Source organism: Ambystoma mexicanum, chromosome 11 (assembly GCF_040938575.1).
Source record: "Ambystoma mexicanum isolate Mex_15411 chromosome 11, UKY_AmexF1_1, whole genome shotgun sequence".
Lineage (NCBI taxonomy): Eukaryota > Metazoa > Chordata > Amphibia > Caudata > Ambystomatidae > Ambystoma > Ambystoma mexicanum.
In genome coordinates this window covers 479,069,441-479,096,158 of record NC_090934.1, presented here as the reverse complement: position 1 = coordinate 479,096,158, position 26,718 = coordinate 479,069,441, and the positions used below count along the sequence as shown (strand labels likewise).

Below are 26,718 nucleotides of genomic sequence, written 5' to 3'. Positions count from 1 at the left end.
TTTGTCTCCGTAGCTACAGGCAAAGAGGGAGATCGCGTCGCTAAAGGTGCCATCTCTAAGTGGATTGTTAACTGTATCCAGCTGTGTTACTCCCTTTCTGAAAAAACTCTGCCTTTCACGCCAAGAGCCCACTCTACAAGAAGCATTGGGGCCACTCTGGCTTTTATTGCAAATGTACCCCTTGACACCATTTGCAAAGCAGCTACTTGGAGCTCTATTCACACTTTTACCCAGCACTACTGCATTGACACCCATTCCAAGACAGATACTCAAGTGGGACAACCGGTTCTAAGACATTTATTTGCTCATGACCCTTCTCACATCCCACCTCCTTCTTCTAACACTGCTTGCTAATCTATGCACAGCATGTGATCTAAGCAGATTCCACAAGCCTCAGAAGGGATACATTACTCACCGTAATCGTATTTCTGATGCTTGTATCTGCTTAGATTCATATGCAACCCACCCTTCCTCCCTTCTGAGAGAAGGCACATGGATGCTTGTAGTCTTATCTTTCTATCTATCTGCTTGGATTATCTGTACTCGCGCTACTCCTCATGCTACCTCATGTCAGAAAAAATACAATCTGAGGGTCCTAGACGCGTGAGGGATCATGGGTACAGTGGACGTCGCACTAGGGATAGTATTACTGGCACGCCCTGTGTCGACGCCCATTTTCGAGTTTCGAAAAACAAACTGTAATACTCCGCAGCTTCCACTAGATGTCGGCCTATGCACAGCATGTGAATCTAAGCAGATACAAGCAACAGAAATACGATTACGGTGAGTAATGTATCATATATATATATATATATATATATATATATATATATACACACACCCACCCACACACCCCCACACACCCCTCTCAAAGTTCCATGTAAACCAGTCCATAGAACTGTCCACCTTCATCCAAAACCCTACTAACGTGGCAGAAAGGAGCCTCCACACACACTATATGTGAGGAGAGCGATAATTTACTATCTGGAAAAGACAAAGCCACTAAGGAAATTAAACCAGTTCTTCATATCAGTGGCAGCTGGTAGAGAAGGGGACCCGGTCTCTAAGTCAGCTATTTCCAAGTGGATCATAAACTGCATCCCACTGTGTTACACTCTTGCCAGGAGAGATCTACCCTTCATGCCTAGAGCTCATTCGACTCGGGGGCACAGGGGCTACCATAGCATTCATTGCAAATGTTCCTCTAGATTCCGTTTGCAAAGCAGCAGCCTGGATTTCTGTACACACCTTTACACAACACTACTGCCTAGATACACACTCTAGATTTGATTCTCAGGTGGGACAAGCAGTGCTAGGACATCTCTATGCTACTGTTCCTTCACGCATCCCACCACCATCTCTGGTTACTGCTCGATAGTCTATGCACAGCATGTGATTCTAAGCAGGTCCACAAGCATCAGAAGACATACATTACTCACCATAAACATATTTCTGATGCTTGTATGTTATGTTATGTAAACTTGGTAAAGTGCACGTACTCCCGAGGGCATCTTGGCGCTGTTGTGTGGGTGAGGGGAACTTTAAACATAACAGAGTCTAACCAATTCAAAACAAAGTGGTTTTCAGTAGTCTGCGAATGGTGAGATGGTCTGTAGTGCCCCATAGGGCCAGAGGGAGATAATTCCAGGCCTTTCCGACCACCACAGAGAAGGCTTGCCCCCCCTTACATGACAGATTGTAACAAGGGACTACTACGAGAAGCGCAGATTGGGATCTCAACAAGCGGGTCGGAACATAGTGAGCGAATTTAGCCTGCAAATACTCAGCTCCCATGCCATAAAAAGCACGGTGCACAATACACATGGACTGTATCGGCTTAGATTCATATGTGCCCACCCTTCACCCCCCTCTTAGAGTAGAAGTGACATAGACTTCTTACACCTTCTCTCTTCTGCACTTGCTCACGCGGACTATAAGGCTCCCTCACAGCAGAAAAAAACATCCGGTGGGACCTCAACGCGTGGGGGATTTTGGGTACACTACACGTCACATTAGGGATAGTGTTACAGTCACGCCCATGTTGACGTCCCTTTTGATCTTAAAAAAAAATGCGATTACCACTAGATGTTGGACTATATGCACAGCATGTGAATCTAAGCAGATGCAATCATCAGAAATTTGAGTATGGTGAGTAATGTATGTCATATATTAGAGACCCTGCGACAAGAGATGTTAAATGCTACCAGCTTTTCAAAAGGCGTTGGGTCCCTTCCTCCTCCTTTTTATGTCTTTGGGTGGGAGGATCAATGTCTAAGCTGCATATACTGAATTCTCTTGGATACAGGCAGTGCAAATGCCATTTTGCATTGCTCAAATGTGAGGGGTATCCCTTCCTCACACAGTTGGCCCAATTGGCACAGTACATCCTCTCTTCATCTAGCAAAGCTTCCCACTACCAGTCCCAGAGGGAAATTTGGGTTATGGAAAATCAGTGTCTACGGGGAAGGGTGGGTGGTGAGTTGGTATTTCTGTACCGCTCTATCCCAGTAAGATAGACTGATCAGGGTAGAAGTCAGCACGTGTGCCTTGAGGGCTGGTGGGAAGGCAGCAACCACGGTAGAGAGTCTAATGGAGCACCCAGGGACTCCTGTTCAAATTCCTTCCATCTCTTATGCAGCTGTGTGTCTGCGAAATCGAATATTGCTGACAGTTGAGAAGCAGCTTTTCTCTGTGCTGTTCAGAGAGTGGGAGAGAGGTGCATGGTTGTCTCAGACCTCCAAATAATATGCACCCACAGATATGCTCCCTGTCACTTGCGTAACTCCAGAGGCTTTGTATAATATAGGTGTGTTGAAATATATACTACCAGGCTGACAGCTAAAATCTCGGACCAGTATTTCCAATTTGCAATGGTTGAAGGTATTGGGGTGAACCCTTATGCAACTGGCCACACCCTTTGTTCTTGGTTAAACCCTTATTGGGTATCCACAACCTGCTCCGAGGAGGTATTTGACCTGCAACAGAGTGTCCTCTCTTTGTTGGGTTGTGGTTGGTTTTCACTGTTGCCCAAAAGATTTAGTACAACATAAGTGCTGTTGGTATGGGGGTCTGTGTGTGACAGAACATTGCACAACTGCTGCTTATACAATATCTTTGACTTTGTGTGAGTTAAGATTACAATATTACTCTCCATGGTCACGCTGATGTTCACACACAGACTATTTTGCTTTCTTGACAATACCATTCATGAACGTAAAAGATGCTGCTTGACATGTTCCATTACTCTGTGTCCCACATTAGGCTACGTCTGTTTCCCAATTTCGTTGACCCCAAAGAAGCAAACTGGATGTTTGAACAGCTCCAGCGAGAGATTCCATGGAGGCAGAGAACGAACATCAGGCGGGATCGAGGGCAAGGTAGATGTTCTTCCATATGTGTTGTATACTTTTTTTTGGCTTCTCGTTGTTTCACCTATTGTGGCCCTTGCTTCTACTACGGGTACTGAAACCTGTGCTTAGAAAGTCCCAGCTCTGTGGCACCAGGCGTGGTGCAGCACTCATGTTCCCATACCCCTGCATGCTCCACTCTTTCCATTTCATCCATTGTTGCTTTTGTAGCCCCTAGACTAGGAGGTATTCAAGCACTGCCAGCAACGATATTAGCGGTGTATATAGAGAGGGAACTGGAATAGGCAAGCATTTACATGCTTTACATCCGAATAGAAGGAAGCCTTTCAGCACCTGAATATTGTGGTCCTGGGGTGGCAAGGCAGTTCACTCGGGATTCTTTCAATTAAGCGAGACATTTTTGTGTTGTTGATGGTGCTGTATTTTGTCTGCCCAATGCTTATGAAGCAACGGGCCATAACATATTACCAATTAATGCTGCTGCTTAATCATTTATGCCAATGCTGGTTGCCGCATTGCACCTTGACTCTCCTGATAATGTAGTAAAGGAAGTGTCTATTGTTAGCATACATGCTTTATCGGGCTGTGGTGGGGGGCAGGGGGATTTGGCATATTAAATTCAGTTTTAAAGTAAGTCTAGAACTGGAACCCCTAATTTAATGAATTCGGTGAGCAAATTGACAAGTACAACAGAGAACGTTTCTATTGTCAGCAGTTCCCATTTTTCACCACCACACTGTAATCTGGGGTCCAAAAGGGTCTTTCCAGTGTGTGCAAGGGAAAGTCTGGCACCTCCTCAACATCCACACACGTTTGAACGTGTCTTCTCATTGTGCACTTTCAGTGAAGTAGACATATGCCGGATATATTTGGAAACTAAAATCAATTGCCTGCTCTTCTTGTCTAGCTAAGGTAGCCGACAATAAACAGCAACAGAGCAACTGGAAAAACACATGCAGTCCTTTGATTTACTAGATCCATCCTAGTACAGTTGCAGGCCGAGAATGGGGTCAGAATTGGCTCTAGTGGATATGAGGGAGCAACTGCAGCTTAGTGTGGGCTACGATGTAACTTTGCTATTGCAGCCCTGTACTCACCAGGATTAAAGGAATGAGTGAATCCTGGTTTATTACAGTGTCTTTCAGATCCAAACGTCCTAGAAACGATATTTAAACTATTCACATTTATACGTGAACATTTAAACTAGTGTGATTCTTTAATGTTCTACTGTGCTCCTAATAAAATGTAGAATACTAGCAGAATGATATAACGGACTTTATTTATACTTGCTTACCACTTTCAATAAACCAAAGTTGATACACTGTCGGTTTACTTTTACCATTGTATACAACTTTTTGGGCCCGCTTTTTTAAAGGTATAAACCATGCAAGGCTAAGCATCTGCCAGAATGCCATCTGTAGGAATATGGCACATTGCATTTACAAGCTGAACATGTTTCCCCTGGTGTTTGGCAAGGTGGAGGGACATTTTCTACACCTCCTGTGGCAATCTTCCTTCAGTCCCGATAAGGTAGTGAAATCCTGTAGCCCCACCTTAAAGTCTTCACTGTGGCGCCAAGTACAAAGCACTAAGTATGTCCAGGAGATTAGAAGAAAGGCAGAAGAATACTAAACTATGCAAGATCCAGTGCGCTGTATAGGTTCCTCAATCAATTGATGTGGTATTTAGATGTAAAAGTGAAGAGATCATTCATCACCTGCCCTTGGCCGGATAGCCAACACTATCATTTTAGTCCATTAAGTTATAGAAACTAAATTTCCTAGAATACTTTAAGGGAAAAAGATGTTCTGTGGACCACCAAGATGCACTGCACCGAAGGTGGTGCTTTACTTTTGTTGATTTTGGCCTTTTATAGGCGGATCCCATAATATTAGTTTGTGCTTTACACATTTGTTCTAGCTTTTCAGCAATGTTCCTTTTTCTTTTGTTTCATGTCTTACTTTTTTAACATCTTCAATTCATGAAGAAAATATTTCTTTAAGGAAACTATCCACAGGGTACTTTGCAAATGTTTGTTGGCAGTTTTGTGATACCATAGGCCCCTTTTTTGGTGTCAAAGGTTAGTGAGAAGGTTGTTGGATAAGGAGGGGTTTTACTCCCTGTCCGCCCTGTTGTTATGATCGCTGCATGCATACATGCATGCATTGCAGAAAAATAAAACAAAACGCAGTGGAGCTTAGAAAGTGGAGGGGCACTATGGAGACAAATCCCTAGTCAGCATACTCCTTTACTGATCCCATTTCTATAATTTGCCCACACATTGGAGAAGGACTGAAGAAGAAAGCCGAAATGGCCAGCTCGGTGCAAATAGTTCCAGCATTCCACCATATGAGTGCTGTTTGGGATTTGGAGGATCCTCTGCCCTTTTGTGAGGACTACTTTAGGAAGGTTTTTTTTAATTAAGGTATGATTCATTATGTGAAACAAGAAAGCAGACATCAATAATGTACCTGAAATTGGTGCAGCCTGGCGAAGTGGAACTATACTAAGCTCATGGAGAAATTTTGTTCCAGGTAAGTAACTTTTCCATATTGCAGAAGATCAAAGGCTCTAGCATGCTACTGATTAACCTCAAATATAGCTTTTCTTGCAGAACTCTGGAAAGGAAAATGACCAGCCAATTGCACAGATGGATTGAGCGTGGATTTCCCCCTGGTCCTCTCCCCGCTTACGACACCACATAACCATTGTCTCGGGAGGATAGCTCAGGGGCAACATGCTTGCCTTGGAAGAAAGATGACACGAAGCACCACAAGTTCGATCCCCGGGTCCGCGCTTAGAAACCTCTGGGTATTAAGCGCGTTAAAAATTACCTATCATATCATATCATCCTGAAGACTAGAAGAATGTATGAAAGTATCAGGGGACTGACTTAGGAGGGATGCCAATTGGGGGACGATTGGGGTCACAGCTGGGACCCCTGGCCTTTAGTTTGCGTCCCCTGGCCATTCCATCCTCCAATAATAGCTGCTGAATGGGGGAAGTGGGGTTATATCCAGAATGAGGAACACACTGCACGCAGCACGGAGGGACTATCTCCTGTCCTAGCAGACCAGCAGCAGCCCACGTGTGAAGAAGACTGTGCGAACATCGGCATGAGTGCTGCACAGCATGAAGTTTAAATAAATCATGTAAGTTTGAGCGGGAGGGTGAGGGTGCGGGTGTTGTGCGAGTGCGACCCTGTGTGGGTCTCCTTGGGAAGAGGGTCATCGCCGAGCAGTCCTTACACCCCAAGCCTGTATCAGACCTTGATTGGCCTAGCAGGATGGCGGGACGTTTCCCGGTAGGCCTGTATGCTCTAATAGCAACTTGTGAGCAGGCTGGGGTTCCTATAGCCTGTGCCCGCCTCGCGCCTCCAAGCCCATCTACCAGGATAGCTCCTCTAACGCTGCAGCACCTGGCCAGACATGTCCAATCGCTCTTATGCGTGATAATGATTAAATGTGGCACATACTACTAGGAGACCCACAGAGTATGAACCCTCCAGCCACTGGCCAGAACTGTTAGACAACATCTGTACAGTCCAGAGCCAGCGGCCCCTGCACCAGACAGACCAGGAATCGCCTCCATTACAGAACAGCAGTGCCATTTACTGGTGTGTCAAAGCTACTTACAAAACATTTCCTTTAATTGGACGGAACCAGTCTTGCATCAGATTCTTTGATACCGAAACAGATCCGAGCCCGTCTGGTGTATCATACATCGTATACAGCATTGCTATGCACCAGAATGAATCGTCTGGCGTTGCCTGGACTGGCATAGGTCCTTCCAGACTCTTCAACAGCTCGTCTCCATCTGCGAGGGTCTCCAAAGATAGAGGTGTGTTCTGTGAGGAACCTGAGGGCGTCCTCACTTGTTTTCCCCCTGGATCCTCCTCTCAGGCGGCTTGGGAAAGGCCATTGCTTTTGGATCCTGTCCCTGGGGGTGGCTATGCGAGGGAGGATCATCTGGGTGGAGGGAACTTGGAGAAAGGGGAGAGGACACCCTTAGGTGAGGCCTTTGTAGGCTACTGTCAGCCCTTTATCTTTTCTTCCCTTCAAACTGTCACCCAGAAACATCACATCAACACTGGGACAAGGAAGAGACCAAATAGGAAGACACAACCCCATTTGGTTGGGACAAACGCATATCAATCTCATTTTATTCATACAGACATATGTCAGTCTCCTTTAGTTAATTCAGACACTTATGTGCTTCAGCTGTGTACTCGGGCGAGGAGGAGGACAGCACAAGTAAGGCAGAACTACCGTTCTATGATGAGCGGTCTAGTCTTTTCTGGACTCAGTATGGTGGTGGGCACTTTAAAACCTGACCTTCATTTGGGAATGGAGGCAGCTGTGGTGGCAGAGTCAGGTGTGGAAGCAGAAGCAGCAGCTGGGAAAGCAAATCCAAGTCTGTGGCATGGCAAGCGGAGTGCTCAATACCAAGTGACAGATGCCGAGTTTATGCAGCAGGAAGCAAAGCTAAGGAAAGCTGAAGGCCAGTAACAGACCACGTGCGGGAGACCGGAGTAACCAAGCGAAATCCTGGGCTGCAGGTGGAACATCATTGGGAAGCAACGCCGTGGAGTGCCGCTGGGAGAGGAGCGAGACACTGCTCGGGTAGGCGAGAACCCGGAGCGGCACAGACCTCGCAGCGCCGTAAGCTGCGACCGGTGAGTAAGTGGGAAGCACTGGGCTGGCAGGCGAATATGCATTGAACATTATTGTTTTGAATACCGAACGAGCTGAACGTCATTACAAGTACTTCTGAATGCCAAAGCAAGTACTTTTGAATATCAAACAAAGTCTTAATAAGCACTTTTGAATGCCGAAAGAGTAAAGGCAAGTTTTGAGCACTCGTGAGTGGAGGTGAAGAAAGGTGGTGCATGTAGCAGATACCACAGAATGTATTGTATGAACACAAGTATTGGCAAAGTAAAGAGAATACCAAGAATGGTATATGATGAGAAACCAAGTATTGGCCCATAGCAAAAAGTTCAAGGAACTGCAGGTTAAGAAGAAACCTATATTGGCAAGAGCCAGAAGGATACGGAAAAGTGTAACAAAGTGCATGGTGACCAACTAAGCCACAATACAGTGTCAGGAGAGTGTGACACTGGTGAATCAAGGGAAGCAGTGGCCAATTGTTGCTGGAAGCATTTAAGAAGGGGGTATCGGTTGCGTAACATGTAATGGGTGGACTGTGTGGTCCGACAACTGCGCCTAGACCGAGACCGAGTGCCCCCTTCTATTAAGAAGCCAATGAAAGTATCCATAAAGAGGCTGTGTCTTCCAACAACCTCTTATGTGATTTTGAAGTTAAGAAACAGAACTAGTTATATGAACTAGTGAAAAGTACTGATCTCAAAAGAGCTGGGATCGTCCCAAGGAACTGTGATGTTTTAAGAAAAGCTAGAACATTTAAACACTTGGGGAAGGGATCCCTGATACCTTGTGAACTGTTTTGAACTTGGGGAAGTGGAAGCCGATTACAAGCCAAGAGCCAGAATAAACTCTGTACTTTATTTTGAACAATTTTCATTTTGATGCTGATATCCCTACACATTGTATACAGTTAATTGTGAGGGCAAGTATAGGATTTGGACTTCCTGACGCAGACTATCCTTAGTTTTCTTTAGGTAGGAAAATGCCACCTTAGCATTTCAGCGTGATCTACACCATGCTTGTTAGATGCTCCTCACTGAACTGGTAGAATCTGGAAGACTGTGCTTCAACCTGATGAAATGTGACTGTAATACCTGCCCTAAAATCTCTTTGCTGGCTTTCAGCCAGGCCTGGATCCAGTTTTTAAGTACTGTGGAATGTACATAAAGCCTACTACAGCAAAGGGAAGGGCTTCTTTCAGAAACCTATGACACTGCCTGCCAGCCAGAAGGCATTGCCTAGCAAATACATTCCCTATCCAACAGCCAAAATATGGAGGAAGAGACCTCTGAGACAGGCCCCAGGCACTGAAATTTACTAAAGCCAAGCTGGAGAGCAGCACCACACTCTTTTTTAGATTCAAATTACAGCTGTTTGTAATGGCCCTCCACTGTGAACTGGAGAACATCCGTTTTGATGTGTTAACTGAAAAATGCTGGGTAGGGGTGCTGCCTTGAATCTGTGGATAATTCATGGTTTTTGTATTGTCCCCGTTGTTAAGCAGTCATGCTGCCAACACTGTGACTTTCAGAGGACATGATGCTATGTTAAAATATTAAGGACTGCACCCTTCCGGGGGGGGGGGTTAATTTCCAGCAGCCTGCCTCTGTGTGTCATTACGCATATCACGTTCTCAGCTGGTGCAGCCCCCCCGCACCGTACAACTGGCGACGAGGGATACCCTGCCACCCTCGGTTCTCACTGGGCATTATGGTCTGAATGTCTTGACATTTTTTTCAAAGTGTCTAGGGAGGAAGATGAAGCCTGCAAATCTATGCTCCTGTTCTATGCAGGTAGCAAATAACACACACATAACAAAATGTTACCTGTAGGCAACAGATACTACGGATATACCAAGGACACTCTGAAAGTATACTTTACACTGATAGCCAACATCGGCTAGGTGCGACTTCGACTCGGGCAATCTACCCAATATCCTGCCTAATACTTAGATGCTTTCTACACACATTTAAGATTTTTCAGCAACGTGTGCTCTGCCCGATGAGGAAGGGGAAATTAGAGGGAAAATCAATGAGAAATGTCCCTCATCTCGCCTGAGAAAACAACTATTAAGACACAGGCTTTCCGTTGTTGCGCATACTTGAACTCGGTAGAGCACATGAACTTGCAGCTTCACACAGCTCACAGCTTCTCACACAGCTCACATGGAGGAAGCCATAATGGGCCTTTAAAGTGAAAGAAGCCCATGCTGTACATGCATAGTCACAACTGGCTCAGCACGACAGAGGGCGCAGTCGCACACGAGTACAGAGTCGAAGTCACCCAGAAACTCCAAAATCCCTGAATCAATACCAACAAGACCCACGAAAACTACCTTGTGGATTTTCCTGAGGTGTCCTCCCGCACATTCAGGGGTGCTGTCAGGAACCTCAGAGCGTCCTCACTTCTTTTCGCCTGTTATCATCTTCTCAGGTGGCCAAGGAGAGGCCATCGCTTTTAGATCCTGACCCTGGGGCTGGATATGCGAGGGAGGATCACCTGGGTAGAGGGAACTTGGGGAGTGGAGAGAGGATTTCCTTAGTTGAGACATGGTATCCCCCTTTAATTTTTCAGAATGAACCCTCTATACCTCAAGTCTTTGTAGGCTACTGACATCCCTTTCCCTTTTCTTCCCTTCAAACTGTCACCCAGAAACACCACCTCAACACTGGGATGAGGAAGAGACCAACTAGGACATCCTCATTTGGCAGAGACAAACGCATATCAGCCCTATATTGTTAATACAAACACACGTTGGTCAGGTACCAAGAAGAAGACGAGACAACAGAGTTATACACGCTTCCTTTTTTAATTCAGATATCCCCTAATACCACTCTGGTACTGAGACGAAGAAGGGGGCTATGGAGGTGTACAGGTGGAACAACCAGGCACGTCCACCTAATGGATTGCGCCCTGGTCAGGCAATTGGACTTAATTGCCCACACCTGAGGTCACTTAACCTTAAGGGATATAAAAATCCTTGCCGCACAGCACAAAGGGAAACAGGCGGGGGAGAAGGAAGCTGCAGACACTGAAGCCGGGAGCCCTGTCGAGCAGGAGAGAGAGACGCAGAGGCCGGCCGTGAGAGGGTCTGGAAGTCCTGCTACCTACCTGCCTTTCCATGTACACACAGCAGGAGAACCTGAAACAAGTACTTTTGAATGCTGAACGAACTGAAAGTTATTGTAAGTACTTTTGAATGCTGCACAGAGAAAATGCAAGTTTTGCACACTCATGAGTGGCGTGAATGAAAGCAGGTGCATGCAGCAGATACCACGGAATGAAGTGTTTGAGACACAAGTGTGGGCAAAGCCAAGAGAATACCAAGAAAGGTATGAGATGAGAAAAAAAGTAATGGCCAAGCTAAAACAGTTTAAGGAACTGCAGGTTAAGAGGAAACCTGCTAGAGTCAGAAGAATACAGAAAGGTGTAACAAAGTGCTTGGTGGCCAACCAAGCCATGGTACAGTGTTAGAAGAGTGCGACACTGAAAGAACCAAGCTTCACTGTCAAAGGAAGGCAGTGGCCAATTCTTGATTGGAAGCAGTCAATAAGGGGTATCAGTTGCATGACATGTAATGGGTGGACCGTGTGGTCCAACAACTATGCCTAGACCGAGTGCCTACCTGTATGGAAAAGTCAATGAAAGTATCCATAAAGAAGCTTGTGTTTTGCAACAACCTTTTATGTGATTTTGATGTCAAGAAACCGAACAAACTACTTATGTGAGGTACAGAAGGATCCATTCCAACTCCACAAGGCAGTTGAGCAGGAGCTGGACAAGGTGGAAGCAGCTGATCTAATCGAAAAAAAGTCAGTTGACCTACTACATTTGTGTCACCCATTGCAGCGTACCCATCCCCAAATAGCTGGACGAAGTCTGCACATGTATGGTCACGTGGCTCCCGAATCGCGCCTTCCAAATAGAGGCACACGACACCCACGCTAGATGATATGCCAGCAGACCTCCAAGGCGTATCCATCTTCTCAATGATTGACTTGAGGTCAGGTACGACCAGCTATTCCTCCACAAAGAAACCAGGATCATCCCAATGTTTTTCCCCACATGGGACTCTTTTTCTACAAAAGGGTCAATTTCGGATTTTGGCGTCTCATCAGAGGTTTTCGAAACTATACTATTAATGGTGTGCTGGTGGGACGAGACAGAATCCTAACTGTAAGTGACAATGTCCTCGTAGACTAGAAAAATTAAAGGGCAGCTACGTCAGGAAAAATGTAAAAGACCACCTATGTCAGGTGAAAAGGTATTTCAAAGGCTGCGTCAACACGGCCTTGCATTAAATGGAGAAAATGGGCTGATCTCTCACTCCTGGCCTCAACCACTCAACTCCTCCTCCTTGGAGACTTCAACATCCACCTGGATGGCTCCTGTCCTCCCTCTGGACTCTTCTGCACGCTCTCTCACTCACTATTCTCCCCTCTGGCCCGACTCACTCTGCAGGGCACACTCGTGATGTTCTGATCTCCTCAGACCTTCCCCTTTCTGTCCCTCTCCCCACTCCTCTCTCCTGGAGTGATCACTTTCTCCTTTCCTCCCATCTCACCCTCTCTACCCCCCAGGCCAAGCCACCTCCATCACTGCCACCCACCTTCTCGGTCATCCGACCCATGAAGCGCGTGTCAGCTGAGGCTTTCGCTGCCACCTTCTCACCCCCCACCCGTCCCCCTTTGGCTGACTCTCACCCTGACACAGAACTCTCCACCCTCCACTCTGCTAGATCTGATACTCTTGATATCCTTGCCCCTGTCATGAGAATCCGCCTGAAGCCAAAAGCCAAGTGTAACTCCTGGTACGACTCAGGCCTTGTCACCCTAAGTGCAGGGTGGCCGAGAGGAAATGGCGTGCTTCATGTACATCCTCTGACAAACTGGCCTGCCACCTGCTGCAAAGGCAATACCGGCTCTCTGTCCTCACCAAGAAGAGAGCTCTAACTACTCGGCTGAACTCTTTAAAATCTGCAAGGAACTGGCCAATCCTGCCGCAGTCTCTACCTGTCCTGTCCCTTCCCAGGCCCTCTGCACAGCACTGGCTTCCCACTTCATCTCTAAAACTCAGGACATCCTGTCCTCACTCTCCTCCTATCCTCTCCCTCCCCCTACTCCCTGCTCTTCCTCTGGCTCTTCTGCAGCCACCTCCCCTCCCTCCTTCTCTGCCTTTCCCCTTTTCTATGCAGACAAGGTTTCTAGACAAGTCAGATCTATGAAAGTCTCATCGAAACAGGTTCACCCCTGTTCCTCCAAAACTATCAAGGGCCACATCAACTCCCTGGCTCTTGCCCTGGCTGATTTCTGCAATCACTCCTTCGCCACGGGAGTCTTCCCATACCCCCTGAAGCACTCCCTCGTGCACCCTCTTCTTAAGAAACCCTCTGCCGACCCCCTCATGCCCGGCTAACTATCGACCAATCTCCATCACTCCCTTCCTGGGCAAGCTCCTTGAGAAACTGCCCATCTCCCAGCTTAATCTCCACACTGAATCTGTTGGTTGTCTTCATGACCATCAGTTTGGCTTCAGAGCTGCCAGAAGCACGGAAACTGCTCGCCTGAACATCCGTGAAGACCTGCTCTCCAACCTTGACTCTAACACCCCCTGTGTCCTCATCTTGCTTGATCGCTCTTCTGCCTTTGACACTGTCAACCATGCCATCCTGCTCAACCGTCTCCGTGATAACCTGGGCATCACTGGTCAGGCTCTGGCTTGGCTGACTTCTTTCCTCTCAGACAGACCCTCCCAGGTCCAACTTGGGTCCTTCCTCTCCACTATCTTTTTCTCTACCTGTGGTGTCCCCCATGGGTCTAACCTCTCTCCCTGGCTGTTCAACCAATGCCTGCCACTCCTCGCCCACTGCATCACCGCTCTCTGCCTCAACTTTCAGTGCTATGTGGATGACACCCAGCTCATTTTCAGGCTACCCTCGGCCTCCTCCTCTCCCTCCTTCATCCCTGACTGTCTATCTGCTATCCAGGAGTGGTCAGCTGCCAATGAACTCTGCCTTAATGCCAGTAAGACTGAGATTCTCCTTATCAGCACACTCGCTCCCTCCTTCCCTGCAGCTCTCTGGCCGGCCTCTCTTGGCCCTCTTCCTGCTCCCACCTGCAAGGCTAAACACCTTGGGGTCATCTTCGACTCCACACTCTCCTTCTCTCCTCACATCTCTGACGTCTCTAAGAAGTCACACTACCAGCTGCACCTCCGCAGAGGTATTCTTCCTTTCCTCTCCTTCCCCCAGAAGCTCACTGTCTCCAGAGCTCTGGTTCTCTCTAGACTGGATTACCGCAACAGCCTCTTTCTAAATCTGCCTGCTTCTTCTGCACTGGCTCCCTGTGGCTGCGAGGATTAAGTTCAAAACCCTCTGCATTGTCCACAAGGCCTTCTGGGGCATGGGGCCTCAATACCTTCAACTCTCTCTTCTTAAATATCTCCCTTCTCGAGCTCTTCGCTCAGCTGCCTCCAACTCCCTCAGGGTGAGTCGCTTCTCCAAGCAACAAGTTGGTGGTAGACATTTTTCCTCGGCTGGTGCTTCCCTCTGGAACAGCCTCCCTGCCTCCCTTAAACTTGAGCAGAACCATCTCTGGTTCCAGAAGCTCCTCAAAACCTTTTCTTTGCTTCTGCTTTTTCTCCTCCCCTCCTCTGCTGACCTCCTAGTTGTATCTGTTATCGGCACTGGCAACCTTGACGCCCTGTGATCTCGGGACCAGGTCCTCCCCCACCAGCGTTTCACACCTGCATTGTCCACCTGGCAACTCCCGCACTTGGGGACTGTCTCGGTATCCCTACAGTCCCCCTCCCAGCCCTTAACACCTGATGTCTGCACTTATCCATGCATTTGCCACATACTGGCCGCTACTTACTTATTGTTATCATCATACCATGTACGGCACTGTCCCTGCCCCCTTCCCCCGCACTTGCGCGATCTGAATGCACCTGGCCTAGTAGGATCATTGTCCATCGTCCCTTTGTTCCCCTCCCTTGCCTCGTCGCGCTTTGAAACACTTGTGTATAGGCGCGTTATAAATGCCATATATCAAATCATATCATAAAATGTAAATGTACATCTGCTCTCCCACCACTGCATCAGAAATAAGGGGTTTCCTAGGCATGTTAACGTTTTGGGCGGTTCATTTCGAATCTGGCCACGTTCATGAAACCCCTGCATATCTTAACTGAAAAAGACCAAACTTGGTCATGGGGGTCAAGAGAACACCTGACTTTTGAAAACACCAAAAGGCCCTTGACCAGGATACTAAGATGGCCTTCTTTGACCTTTCAAGACAATCAGAAATAATGGTCTGTGCCAGCTTGTGTACGAGCGCAATAGAAATAAAATATCACTCAATCAGTCAAAGCTCCGTGGGGCTTCGATCCATAGTCTTATAGCTCGACCAACAAGGAGTTTGACATCAAGTCTTCAGTCTGATGGAACAGCGGTACTCCCAAATCGAACACAAGGCCTTGGCTGAGCAGTGTGGGGTGCAAGCACTTTCACCTCCTACATGTTTTACACCCGATTACAGTGATGGCGGACTACAAGCCACTCCTACCAATATTGTAAGGGTCTGCCCTGCTGCCGCTATTACGGCTAGAGTGGTGGCTCCTGCAGTTGAAGCACTATGGGGTTAAACTCCAGTTTTAGAGCAGGTCAGCAGCCCTGCTGACTACCTCTCTCTTTTATACCCCATATCCCAAAGGAGGAAGGCAGCAACATTACAGACGAATCAGAAGTGCTTGTACACATGGTTGCAATGTTGGATGACCCCAAATCATGGCTGTCCCCAAATCCATGCCCCTGAAGGCCATCGTAGAAGCTACACATCGTCACAGTGGAGTGACGGAGGTCGTGGGGCAGATGAAAGGGGGACAGTGAAGATTGTTCCTACCTGAACTCACTGCACCACCTATGCTCAGACATTTCTGAAAGGGCTGTGGCATGTGAAGAATGAACTATCTGACACAGAAGGCAATGTACTTCGAGGCATAAGGCTGTTCACCCCGCCCTCTTTGGTGCACAGTGCTACAAATTGCCCACAGGGGACACCAAGGGGCCAGCAAGACAAAGGTTTGCATGAGGGGTATGGGGGGGATCTGGTTTCCAGAATTAGAAAAAATGGTGCGTTCCCTCCAGGCCAGCTGCCAGTGGTGTCAAGGAGCAGTAGTGATGACCGGACCTCACTCGATTGAATCTCCAGACCAGGCCTTGGCAGTCAAAACATGGACTTTGGGATGATTCAACTTACTCAATGAATACTCCCGATACCCTGAGTTGCACTTGGGGCCGGCCCGAGGATTTGCAGGGTCCTGGGTGGTAAATGGTGTGTGGGGCTCCCCTTTACTTGCATAAATAGTGACATCAGTGATATTACAGAAAATTATATTATAGAATGAGTCTTCAATACGCAATGGTATCATGGGAAGTTACATTAAAAACATGTTGGCAGGAGAGAAACGCAGTAGAGAAATAAACTGACGTCCATTATATGAATTGTCACTGTTAATATTGATCTATGTGGGAATATCAGGAGTGACGCTTTTTTGAAGTAGTGGATGGTGTGAGCTGAATATCTGGTTTGTAAAGTCTTTTTGAATCTGTTTGAAAACACCATCTGACTGGAAGGCATTACAAAAATAGGGTGATTGTGTTTTGCTAAGTGAAGTTAACTGCTGTTGTTTTTGCAGGCGTGTCCTAATTGTTTTTATTTTTATTGTGTATATATTTGCCCATATTGTCCAAATTAGCATGATTCTTTTATTTCAAAAGCTACAGATAAGGATTATTTTGGCTGTCAAAAGAAATACTCTAAGCGCCTTCCATGGATGTCATGGGGCCGGCATTGGCCTTTGGGCAGTCAGAGCAGGTTGCATCTACTGCAGGATTGCCTTGTAATGCTATAGAGCCTATTTACTTGGGAGGTTTTGAGGCAGGGAAGTAAACAATGTGTCAGGTCTTCAAATGTTAACAAAAGGAACAGGGCTCAAGTCCTAAAATAAAAGTGCTGGGGGCTCAATAATCTATGCGTTGGCGCTGAGGACTCGTGCTCCTTGCCATGCTCCTCTAAATCACTGGTTGTGGCAGGGTTTCTGACTCCTATCCTGCTGGGTTCAGGCGTGGTGATATGTTGACATGCATCTTGCAAAATTAGCAAGTGCTGCTCACTTCAATATGGGAAAGGGGCCTCATTAATGGACCACTTGACCCTTGAACGGGGTGGGCAGGTCAAATCTGATTTTTATTTTTGCCGGTGCACGAGTATCGGGGAATCCTACAGCAGAATGCTGCAAAGACAACTCAGCAAGTTTGGTCACTTTTGCTGAGATGTTACATGTTAAGACCTTTCTATAAATCGTATGGCTTTTTTTGTATTACAGTGCAAAATATGCTGTAAAATGTGTTTCGACTTGGGGATGGGTATAGTTCCCTCGTGTCATGCCCCCATAGTGAAAATCAAAAGCTGACACCCATCAAATATGCGCACAGTAAGGGAACATATCTGAAAGTGAAATATACAAATGTTGTTAAATTGACCTTTCCTCTTAGAAGAAAGTGCAGAAAACAAATGAGCATTTAAAGGAGCATTTCCCTTTCTAATATTTTAACCAACCTGTAAAAATAATCTGAAAGGAGAATTTCCAATCCATATGCTGGCAACGTATGAAAGGTGCCCTCCTTGATAGCAAAATTTAAAAACACAGGACGACACTCATGCCCCAAATGCGACCAGGGAAACGCTGGAATGGTACACATGTTCTGGTCATGCCCAGTAATAGAGAAATTTTGGGGAGAAATAGCACATAGGATGGAAGAAAAAGGGATCAAAATAGTGGTGGATACAGTGTGGGCTTGCCTAATAGGAGGGTTTCCTAGACCACGTAAACTCAAGCATGTGAGTAAACTGAAAGACCTGCCTATGTACTTGCAAAGAGAAAAATTGCTATGGTGTGGAAGGCATGCCATAGACCAAGAATAGAAGTATGGTGGAAAGACCTAAAGAAATGGGCTGAGGCTGAAACTACTGTATGGCAGGAAGCAAGCAATGCTGGGGGTTGGGGGGGGGAGGGGAGGAGGCTGATACCTTGATGGCTTGGAAGCAATTAATAGTTTGGGCCCACGCAAGACGGGTCGAGTGACCAAGATCCAACAGAAACCATTGAAAAGGAATCCATATTACAAGACGAAGAAATAGCACATGAAAGAGAGTAGGTTTGGAAGGGTGGGAGGGAATGGGTGAAACAGTGGACGCAAATTAAAAGATGTGTATTCGAAAGGTTATTACATGCACTGTAAGTTTGGTTTGTGTTGTTTGTTGAAATAAAATCAATAAAAATTGTTTTTTAAACAAAAAAAAGGGGCCCATCTTTTAAACCCAACAATTTGTAATGAAATATTCCAAGGAAAATTCAATCCAAACAGGAGTGTGCTTTTAATGGCCCTTTCATGTGGTCTTGTGGGTACGCGTCTGCACTGGAAGCTTTGCAACTTGGATTGAAATCTTATTTTTTTTATGCTGGCCGCAAAAACACCCAGCAGGAGTTGTGTCTGTCCTCCGAAAAAGGTGGGCGGATGCTGTCCAGACACATTTATCTTCGACTTGGGCCCTGAAAATCAGTACAGGGTCAGAACCAGAGAAAATAACCCCTTCAGTCTCTGGGACCGTAACCTCTCCCACCATTTCCTGGACCAATATTCCTGACTCATTTGTCCCATCAAGATTTCAACTCTAACCCCCGTTTGTGGCTTTCAACAATGCTCTTGTTTTATAAAGAGAAGTTGAAAAGTACACACACCATGGTAAAGTACTCACCAAATCTATAAATCCTTATACAAATATGCTAGGCAAAATGTTTCCAATTATGGCATTATTCCCCCCACTTTGAATGGGAGATTACAAAGAACAGAATGTAATTCAGCAGAAGGCAAAACGTGGCCTGTGGATTTTGAAAAGCTACTTTCAAGAATGTTTGACAAAGGCATGCTTCATATATAATGTGACAGAATTTTACAATCTACCTAAAATCAATGCTGTGTGTTCAATATGAATATGTAACAATACGACAGTCCGTTTTAAATGGTTTTGTGTGATATGTTTAATTGTCCTGGAGGAGGAGACAGATTTTAGGCAACTAACTGGTGCTTTGCGTGTGCTTTCAAAACAAAAATGTCACTTTGCAATTCTTAACACGTAAACGTTAAGGACGTCTTATCAAAAACAATGGTCTCTAAAATGGTCTATCATTTATAAATCGCTCCCACTTTAAATGCTCAACTTGGAGAAAGTGATGAGCAGTATTTGAGGCCCCCTCAGCATTTGATGGGCCACTGGGAGGGGGTATTTCTCTTGAGAGTCGCAGCAGAAGGTTGAGAGGTGACGTGTTGTCTCACTAGGACAAACAGCGAGCCTCGTACGCAGAGGCAGCACAGCCACTTTTAAAAACAACGTTCCTATATATACTGGAGGCAAACAGTAGTTGCCTGCTGGGCCCCTATGGGGCACAGACTGCCCATGCCTGTGGCCGGCCTTGGTTCCGCTTCATACCTTCCCCTAAGCGGACAGTCATCCCAGTCTGAGGAGCTTTTTGCCGCCAATGGCATCCCAGAATCTATCATGTCCAATAAAGGCCCCCTTTCTAGGGCCATGAATTTACGGATTTTACAATGTTTTATGACCTACATCACAGCCGCATCACCCTTGCTGGCATAGGGCAAAGCTGAAAGATTAATTTGTACTTTAAGCAATGCATTCCGCATTGCATATGATAAGGGCAATGTGTTGGGAGAGGCCCTGACAATGTTCCTCATGGCCTTTTGCACATCACCCAATAACTCTACGGGGGTATCACTTGTGGGATGTCTTCACCCACTTTTGCTCTGCCATGCGGCATCCCTGTGTTCTGATGGTGCCAGAAACGTCAAAATGGCTGCAAAACCCTTGTGCGCGCCAAAACCTCTGAAAATCGCGCTCTGCAAAGCCCAAAAAGATGGCTGCCCAATCTACCATGCATGTTGTCAGTGGTGGAACAGAGATCTCACTCCTGAGATATGTGACTGGCTCCACAACAAGTGAAAAAGGAGTACAGAGGGAAAAGCAGTGCTCTGCTAAAGGAAATCCAAAAATCTTGCTTTAAATCTTTTTCTCTGTTGCTGAAACAGCAGAATGCCGGTACCAAAACACCCTCAAACATCCAGAATTCTTGCTGGGTGCTACAATTCATTTAGTGCACAAAATCATTGTGAACTGACAAAGTCCTGAAAAGCTGAAAGTATCAAAGAAACATCCACAGCAAAAGTTGCCTGCCTGTGGAATCTGTCAAAATCTGGGCGCAGTCCCCTCGGCCGCCTGAATGACAGCTGACAGAAGCCTGCATAATAAACTTTAAAACCTGTATAAACTGAAATCAAATGTTTGAAATCTAAGTGGCCTGTTACTGAGAGTAATCTATGTTGTAATTGTTTGAGCCCATGGTTTAGAATCTGGAATAAGTGTTCTAGCTGCAAGTTTGAAATCACAAGTTTGTTTTAAGCCAAGGAAAAATGCAGAATTAACATTAAATTTAAGCCTGGCTAAAAGCCACCCAAACTGGAATAACAGCTTTCCTCATAGAGGCAAGGCCTCTCCCTCCAGCTCCTCTCCAGCAGGAAATCACACCTATGTGATGATTATAGCGTGGGGGGAGAATTTGGTCTGCATGGGGAAGGAGACAATTGACATTCTCCAGCTAAAGGAAATGCGAGGTGTGAAGAGTCGTAAATGACCTCTGCCCAGGAGAAACAGGGAGGAGATGCTCCTGGGTCCCAGGGAGAGACCAAAGGGGTGGAGCTAAACAACCATTTGTTGCTTAACAAGGACAAAAGACACATTTTAAAAAAGACTGATAGCTTACTATTTAAAATTGTGCAAAATATAGAAATAACAGCATTGTTAATGTAATTTCTGGATGCACGGGTGAAAAGGCGCCAGAACTCTGTGGCATGTTCTGGGAAGAAACGGCGGAAAATGTGATATTACACAAAATGTATTTCTGATAGAAGTATGAAACTTTATACACGTATGCCCATGTTCAACGCACACATTCGTAGAAATGTGCTCCTAAATTGGACATTGTGTTCTGGGTGAAAAGGGCAAAATTCTGTGAAAAGCAGACACAAGATCCCACAGCGACAGGGCTTGGGGGCGTTCCTGCTACACAAAATATGTAATCTGTATATATGGTTGTTATAGAGGTTGCACATGTGGAAATATGTATTGTACCAAAAGTAGATTTTGTGTTCGAGGAGCTAGGGGTGAATTCTAAGCCTCATAAACCCACACCATAAAGATGACACACTGTTTTTCTCCCCTTATCAAGGAGTAGAGGAGACCCTGACCAATTCCTGTCAAAGGGGCGAGCTTAGGATAAACCAGCAAACACCCCCCTTTATCATAAGCATAAATAGAGACAGCTCAGCATTCAAAAGGGGAGAGATAGATTCATCCACTATCCGAATGCTGGCGGAACACCCTGTTGCAGAACTATCCATCTTACTTGCTCCAGACTCCAAAAACTTGGCAAAGCAGAAAGGCCCATTGCATAGCTGAACCATTTTCAGCTAGGCCTTAAATTTCCAGAACCAGAACCAACCCCAGAAACCTAAGGGGAACCAAAAGACAGCCGGGCTGCGCTGTACTGCTTGCCTGCTGAAAATAATTATCATCAGAGCCAAAAGATCCAATCCAGTCTGGTGCCGTGCTGTGACCAGAACCATTGCAGATCCGATCCAGTCCTGTGCCATGCTGTGAACAGACCCAGTCCAATCCGAGGTGCCCAGCAGTCTGTCCTGACCAGAATCCCTGACCAGAAATATTGACGGACCAGAATCCTGACGGTTCCGTGTAAAAACATATCTAGTGAGTATCTATAGATAGAACTGTGTCACTAGCATATGTACTGTCCATAGCCAGTCATTATCTTAAACCCTATCTTGTCTTCAGAACCTGATATTGTTAGGAGTATTTTTGAATTGTCAGAACTTTTCTTGTGCTGAGTTTCTCTTATTTGTATTCTAAAATCATAAGTCAGTAGTGTTGTGAGTAACTAAAGTGAATCCCAGAAGGAATTGAGTATCCACCACGTGAAGGGGTCCCTGACCAGGAACTGTGGAGATTCATGTGTGGCATTCTCTTTTTCTATAGTCATAATCTAGTGTAAGAAATCCTGTTTGTCTTTTAAAAGTGCATTCGTGTTTCCCATTTTTGCGCCTGTCTAAAAAAGCGACCTCCACTAAAACGTCCATAACTTTAATTTGCATCTAAAACCGTATCCCAAATCCATGTAGTTCTCCCGTAATTGCGATTATCGCACACTGAGAAGTTTTCCGCGAATTTCGTTTTAGGGAAATTCTGACACGTGTAAAACAGCTTTTGATTGCTTCCGACCTTCATTTTAAGATTTCACATTGCTTCTTAGTATCAAATCATTGCTAGTGTTTGTCTGCAACTATCCAAAGTGGCTCCCATAAGAGTTTCAACAATTTTAGCAATTTAAACCATATTTAGTGTTTTTTCCCAATCCATTCTCGAGATAACTTTCAAACCATTCTGACCGCTTGCCAATCAATTCTGTTTTTCTCTTGTGTTGCTGGGGGGAAATTGGGATTGATATTTTGTTTGAATTCTGCCATTCCTGAATACCTGCTTCCTCTCCGCCTGTTGGGGGGGTTGAGGGGTGTGCAGGGGGAAATCGTAACCACACTGCTATTTGATCTGAACACACACACAAAAGTATTATTTCTGTGCTGAATTTTTTTTTATTTTATTTTTTTATTTTTATTGGTTTGTTTCAAACCTTTAAAAATGTAAAAAGAATACAAGGCAAGTCATCAAACAAAACAAGTACGTCTTATTGCGTCCTGTTCCATGTTAGTCACCACATTCGTCGTTAGGTCACTGGTCAACCTTTCACCTCTATTGAGTAGCCGACTTAGTATGTAAACGGTCTTTAACGGCTTGGAGAAAGGAGACCAGGGCATATAGCACAGGTCTGTTCGACCCATCGAACAGGGCTTTCCACCAGTCCTCCCGGGATGCGAACTGAAATTTCTTTGTGACTGGGCCAAAAGTTCTGTTTCTTTCTTGTTCTAGCCCAGAGCATGTCATTGTCAGGTGTTTAAGGGTCTCGTTTGTGGTGTTACAAAAACGACACGTCAGATCTAAGTCAGTTGATTGTGACCAGAAACAGAGATGCTCTTTAGTTGGCAGGACGTTGAGCCTGAATTTCAGATACAGAGATCTCGACCACTGGTCCGGAAAACAGGACAGGTAACCCGGAGGATGGCCATAAGCTCGAGCTTCAGTCGGGAAGTCTTGCGCTGATCTTGATGCCGAGTTTAAGTTGCAAGTATGGATCCAGTCAAGTCTCCAAAGCTTCAGTTTTGCGGCGTCAGGGTTTTCAATCAGCATTTGAGTTTTGATGTTATGTTCTTTCAGAACCTTGTGACATAACACATTCCATTGATACAGGATTGTGTCAGGTTGTTCAGACTCTAGGTTGTGGAGAATTGCGATTTGAGGCACCTGGTTTGTTAGTAAAGTTTTCCTGAAAAGGCTTAAGAGGTTCCAAGTAACCCTTGCGTGAATGGAAATGTAGCCAAGTTCGTATCTTACGCAAGCTGTAGGAGTCCCCTTATGGAGGTGTAAGACTTTGGTCCAAAAAATGTTTTCAAACGAGTTCCATACATCATTCCCACAACCAAACACATTTTCTCCAGCATAAATCAGAGATGGAACCACTTTTTGCTGAAAGAAATTAAGCGTGGGTTTTAGGGAAAATTTCCCGAATTTTTTGTTGATTAAAGAAGCCTGACATGCCAGCTGACGGCATTTCATTCTTGCGGATTCTACCCAGGGTGCGTCATTCCTGCTAGCACTTATACGCATCCCTAAGTAGGTGGTGTTTTTTACAAGGCAGATAGGTTCTTTGGCCAAATACCATTTGAATTTCTGGGCGTTTTTTTTGGAGCCTTGGAGTTTTTCAAAGACAATGATTTCACATTGCCCCCTGTTGATGTTCAGGCCGTTCTCTGTTAGGTATTTTTCCACAGCAGTAAGTTTGCGTTGCAGACCTATTGGTGTGGAATCCAACAGAATGATGTCATCCGCGTAGGCTAGGTAATCAATGTGCGTGCCGTGTATTTTCGGTGGAAACGTGTGTAGCCCAACAAAGACCTCTTTAATGTCCGATATAAACAGGTTAAAGATGCTCGCTGCTAGCGGGCAGCCTTGTTTAACTCCTCTAGATGTTTCAATGGGGGCTGATAGATTGCCCTTAAGATCTAGTCTGACTCTAATGGAGGTGTTTGTGTGCAGTTCACGAATTGCAGGCAACAGGCTAGGTGGACAGTTCCATTTGCTCATTTTCCGCCATAATAGATCTCTGTTTATACTATCAAACGCCTGAGATAGATCGATTAGGGCTGGATAGGTCTTAGAGTTTTTGCGGTGTGCTTCCATCTTCAGTAGGTTTAACAGAAGCAGGTTAACGCAGCAGCCCACACCCTTGACAAAGCCTGTCTGTCTCGGATCCACAAGATTGGTTTTAGTGGACCACTCCAGAAGTTGTTGTTGGAGTAGGGTAGCGTACACTTTCCCTAATACATCGAGAAGTGCAATTGGTCTATAGTTCTTGGGGTTTCTGCGGTCTCCTTTTTTAAAGATCGGTATGATCACAGCGGATTTCCATGATTTAGGGGTCTTACAACGCTTGAGAATCCTGTTGAACAAATGCTTGCAAAATTCAGACCATTCTTCTGGATGTCTTTTGATCACAAAGTTCGTGAGCCCGTCAGGGCCAGGTGCTCTCGATTCATGCACATTCTTAATGACTCGCAGGATGTCTTCATACTCGAAGACAAGCTCCCAGTGCCTTAGAATTGGGTGTTCCCATTCTGTAGTAATTTTGTCTTTTTGAAAGAGAGCAGAATAGAACACTAGCCATTCAGTTTCTAGGACCAAGTTAGCTTGAAGGGCATGTTGTGGTGCAAAGGTGTCATTTATAAGTCTCCAGTAGTCGGCTGAGTTAGAACTCGCCATTTTTGCCAACATAAGCTCTGCATCATTTTGTAGCATGGTGACCTTGTGAGATTTTAACCAATTCTTATAGCCCTGTTTTAGCTTGCATGATGAGATGCTTGGATCTGAGGATGGTGATTTGCGTGCTTGTCTCAGTTTCTGACGGAGAAGTCTTTTCCGTTGGGAAATCTCAAGGTCAAATTTGTGTTTCCGTTTGAATTCAGTGCTTCTTAGAGATTTGTTCTGTTCCTGATAAAGAGTCAGAAGATGATCGTATTCCAGTGTTCTAGAAGACTGAAAAACCGTCAAGATGCTTGCTACCTCGCTAGAATCAAGGTTTAGACGAATACGACCAGTTCCTGTTCTGACTGTGTGTGAGAAAAGATCTTGAGTACTGCTGGTATATGCAGAAAATTTTAAAATCATCATATCATGGTCACTATAAGTAGTTTTTCTGATCACGAGACTGATGGTTCTCGTGTGGATCTTTCCGGATACCAGGATGTAATCAAGTGTTGAGCTTTGGTCACCTCTTCTCCAAGTAGGAGCCGCCGGAATGTCTCCTGGTGTTTGTCCGTTGAGCATCGTTAGTTCACGTAAGTCCATTTCTTGACACCACTTGGTTGTCAGTTGTTTTTGCAATTTGTTGACCCTTTTCTTGTTGTCAGTTAGCTTTAAGTGGCTAATACAGTCGATGTTGAGGTCACCGCAGATAATCAGGTCATGTAGGTTTCCTGTTTCCATAAGGTCGTCAATTGCCGTTGTGACTTCATCAATGAAAAGGTTTGCTCCAGTAGCCCCATGATTCCAATAAAGATTGATGATACAGAGATTTGAGGCGAGGGTGTTCGCTGCGCCTGCAAAACTGACCGTTACCACCTGGATGAAAGGAGAAATGTTGTCACAGTTTATAATCCTAAGGCCTGAGTCTTTCCGGACTGCCACCAGAAGGCCAGCCATAGGTCTTCTTTTAGACTGTCTAATGGCTGGATTGAGGGCGGTTTCAAAGCCCTCCAGGATTGGATTTTCACATAGCCATGTCTCCTGCAGACAAATGAGGTCCAAGTCAGCAGACCAGTCAGTGTTAAACAGGTGACTGAAGCCCTAGTGTTCCAAGATCCCAGATTGTAATTTTTGTGTGGAGCAGGGGCTTGGCGTTAACACGACTGATCGTTATTTAGAGTGCCAGCGATCCAGGACCAGTCATTTTTGTTTGCGACCTCTGATGAATGGTCTTTGTCATAGACCGCATTAGGTGGCGTACTGTCGCCTCCTTGGATTGTTATCTTTATGCAGTCGAACGTTCTTTTCTCAGATGGTAATTTTTGATCAACGGTGCCGGTGCTTTGTAGAGATGTGAAAGAATTTAGTTTTGCAGGTTCGCTCGTCGTCATCTTGTATGTTTGGTTACTTTGATCGCCCACTGGCGAGTTGTGCGCATCTTTCGTTGGCTTGTCTGCATCACGTGACGGTGCTAAACAGATGTCGAACCCCAGAGACATCAGCACCGGGCCAGCCTCAAGAAGTGTGTCAGCTATAAGTTTGGACTGAAGGTGCAGAATGACCGCATCGTTTCTGGTGTCATTGAAAAATTCCACAATTTTTAGGTCTCCGGATTCAATAGCT

General features: G+C 45.6%; 1 protein-coding gene across 5 annotated transcripts in view; it reads left to right on the top strand.

Annotated features, from left to right (window-relative positions):
* The window catches only part of ALKBH3 (alkB homolog 3, alpha-ketoglutarate dependent dioxygenase), a 653,468-nt gene that overhangs the window by 289,309 nt on the left and 337,441 nt on the right, over window positions 1–26,718 (top strand). For all 5 annotated transcript variants that reach the window (XR_011279653.1, XM_069623324.1, XM_069623325.1 and 2 more), the window contains one exon: window positions 3,262–3,377. Coding sequence is in view for 4 of the 5 variants with exons in the window: in XM_069623324.1 (XP_069479425.1) it covers window positions 3,262–3,377 (116 nt within the window). In the remaining variant the exon portion in view is untranslated. The remainder of the gene's footprint in view (window positions 1–3,261; window positions 3,378–26,718) is intronic.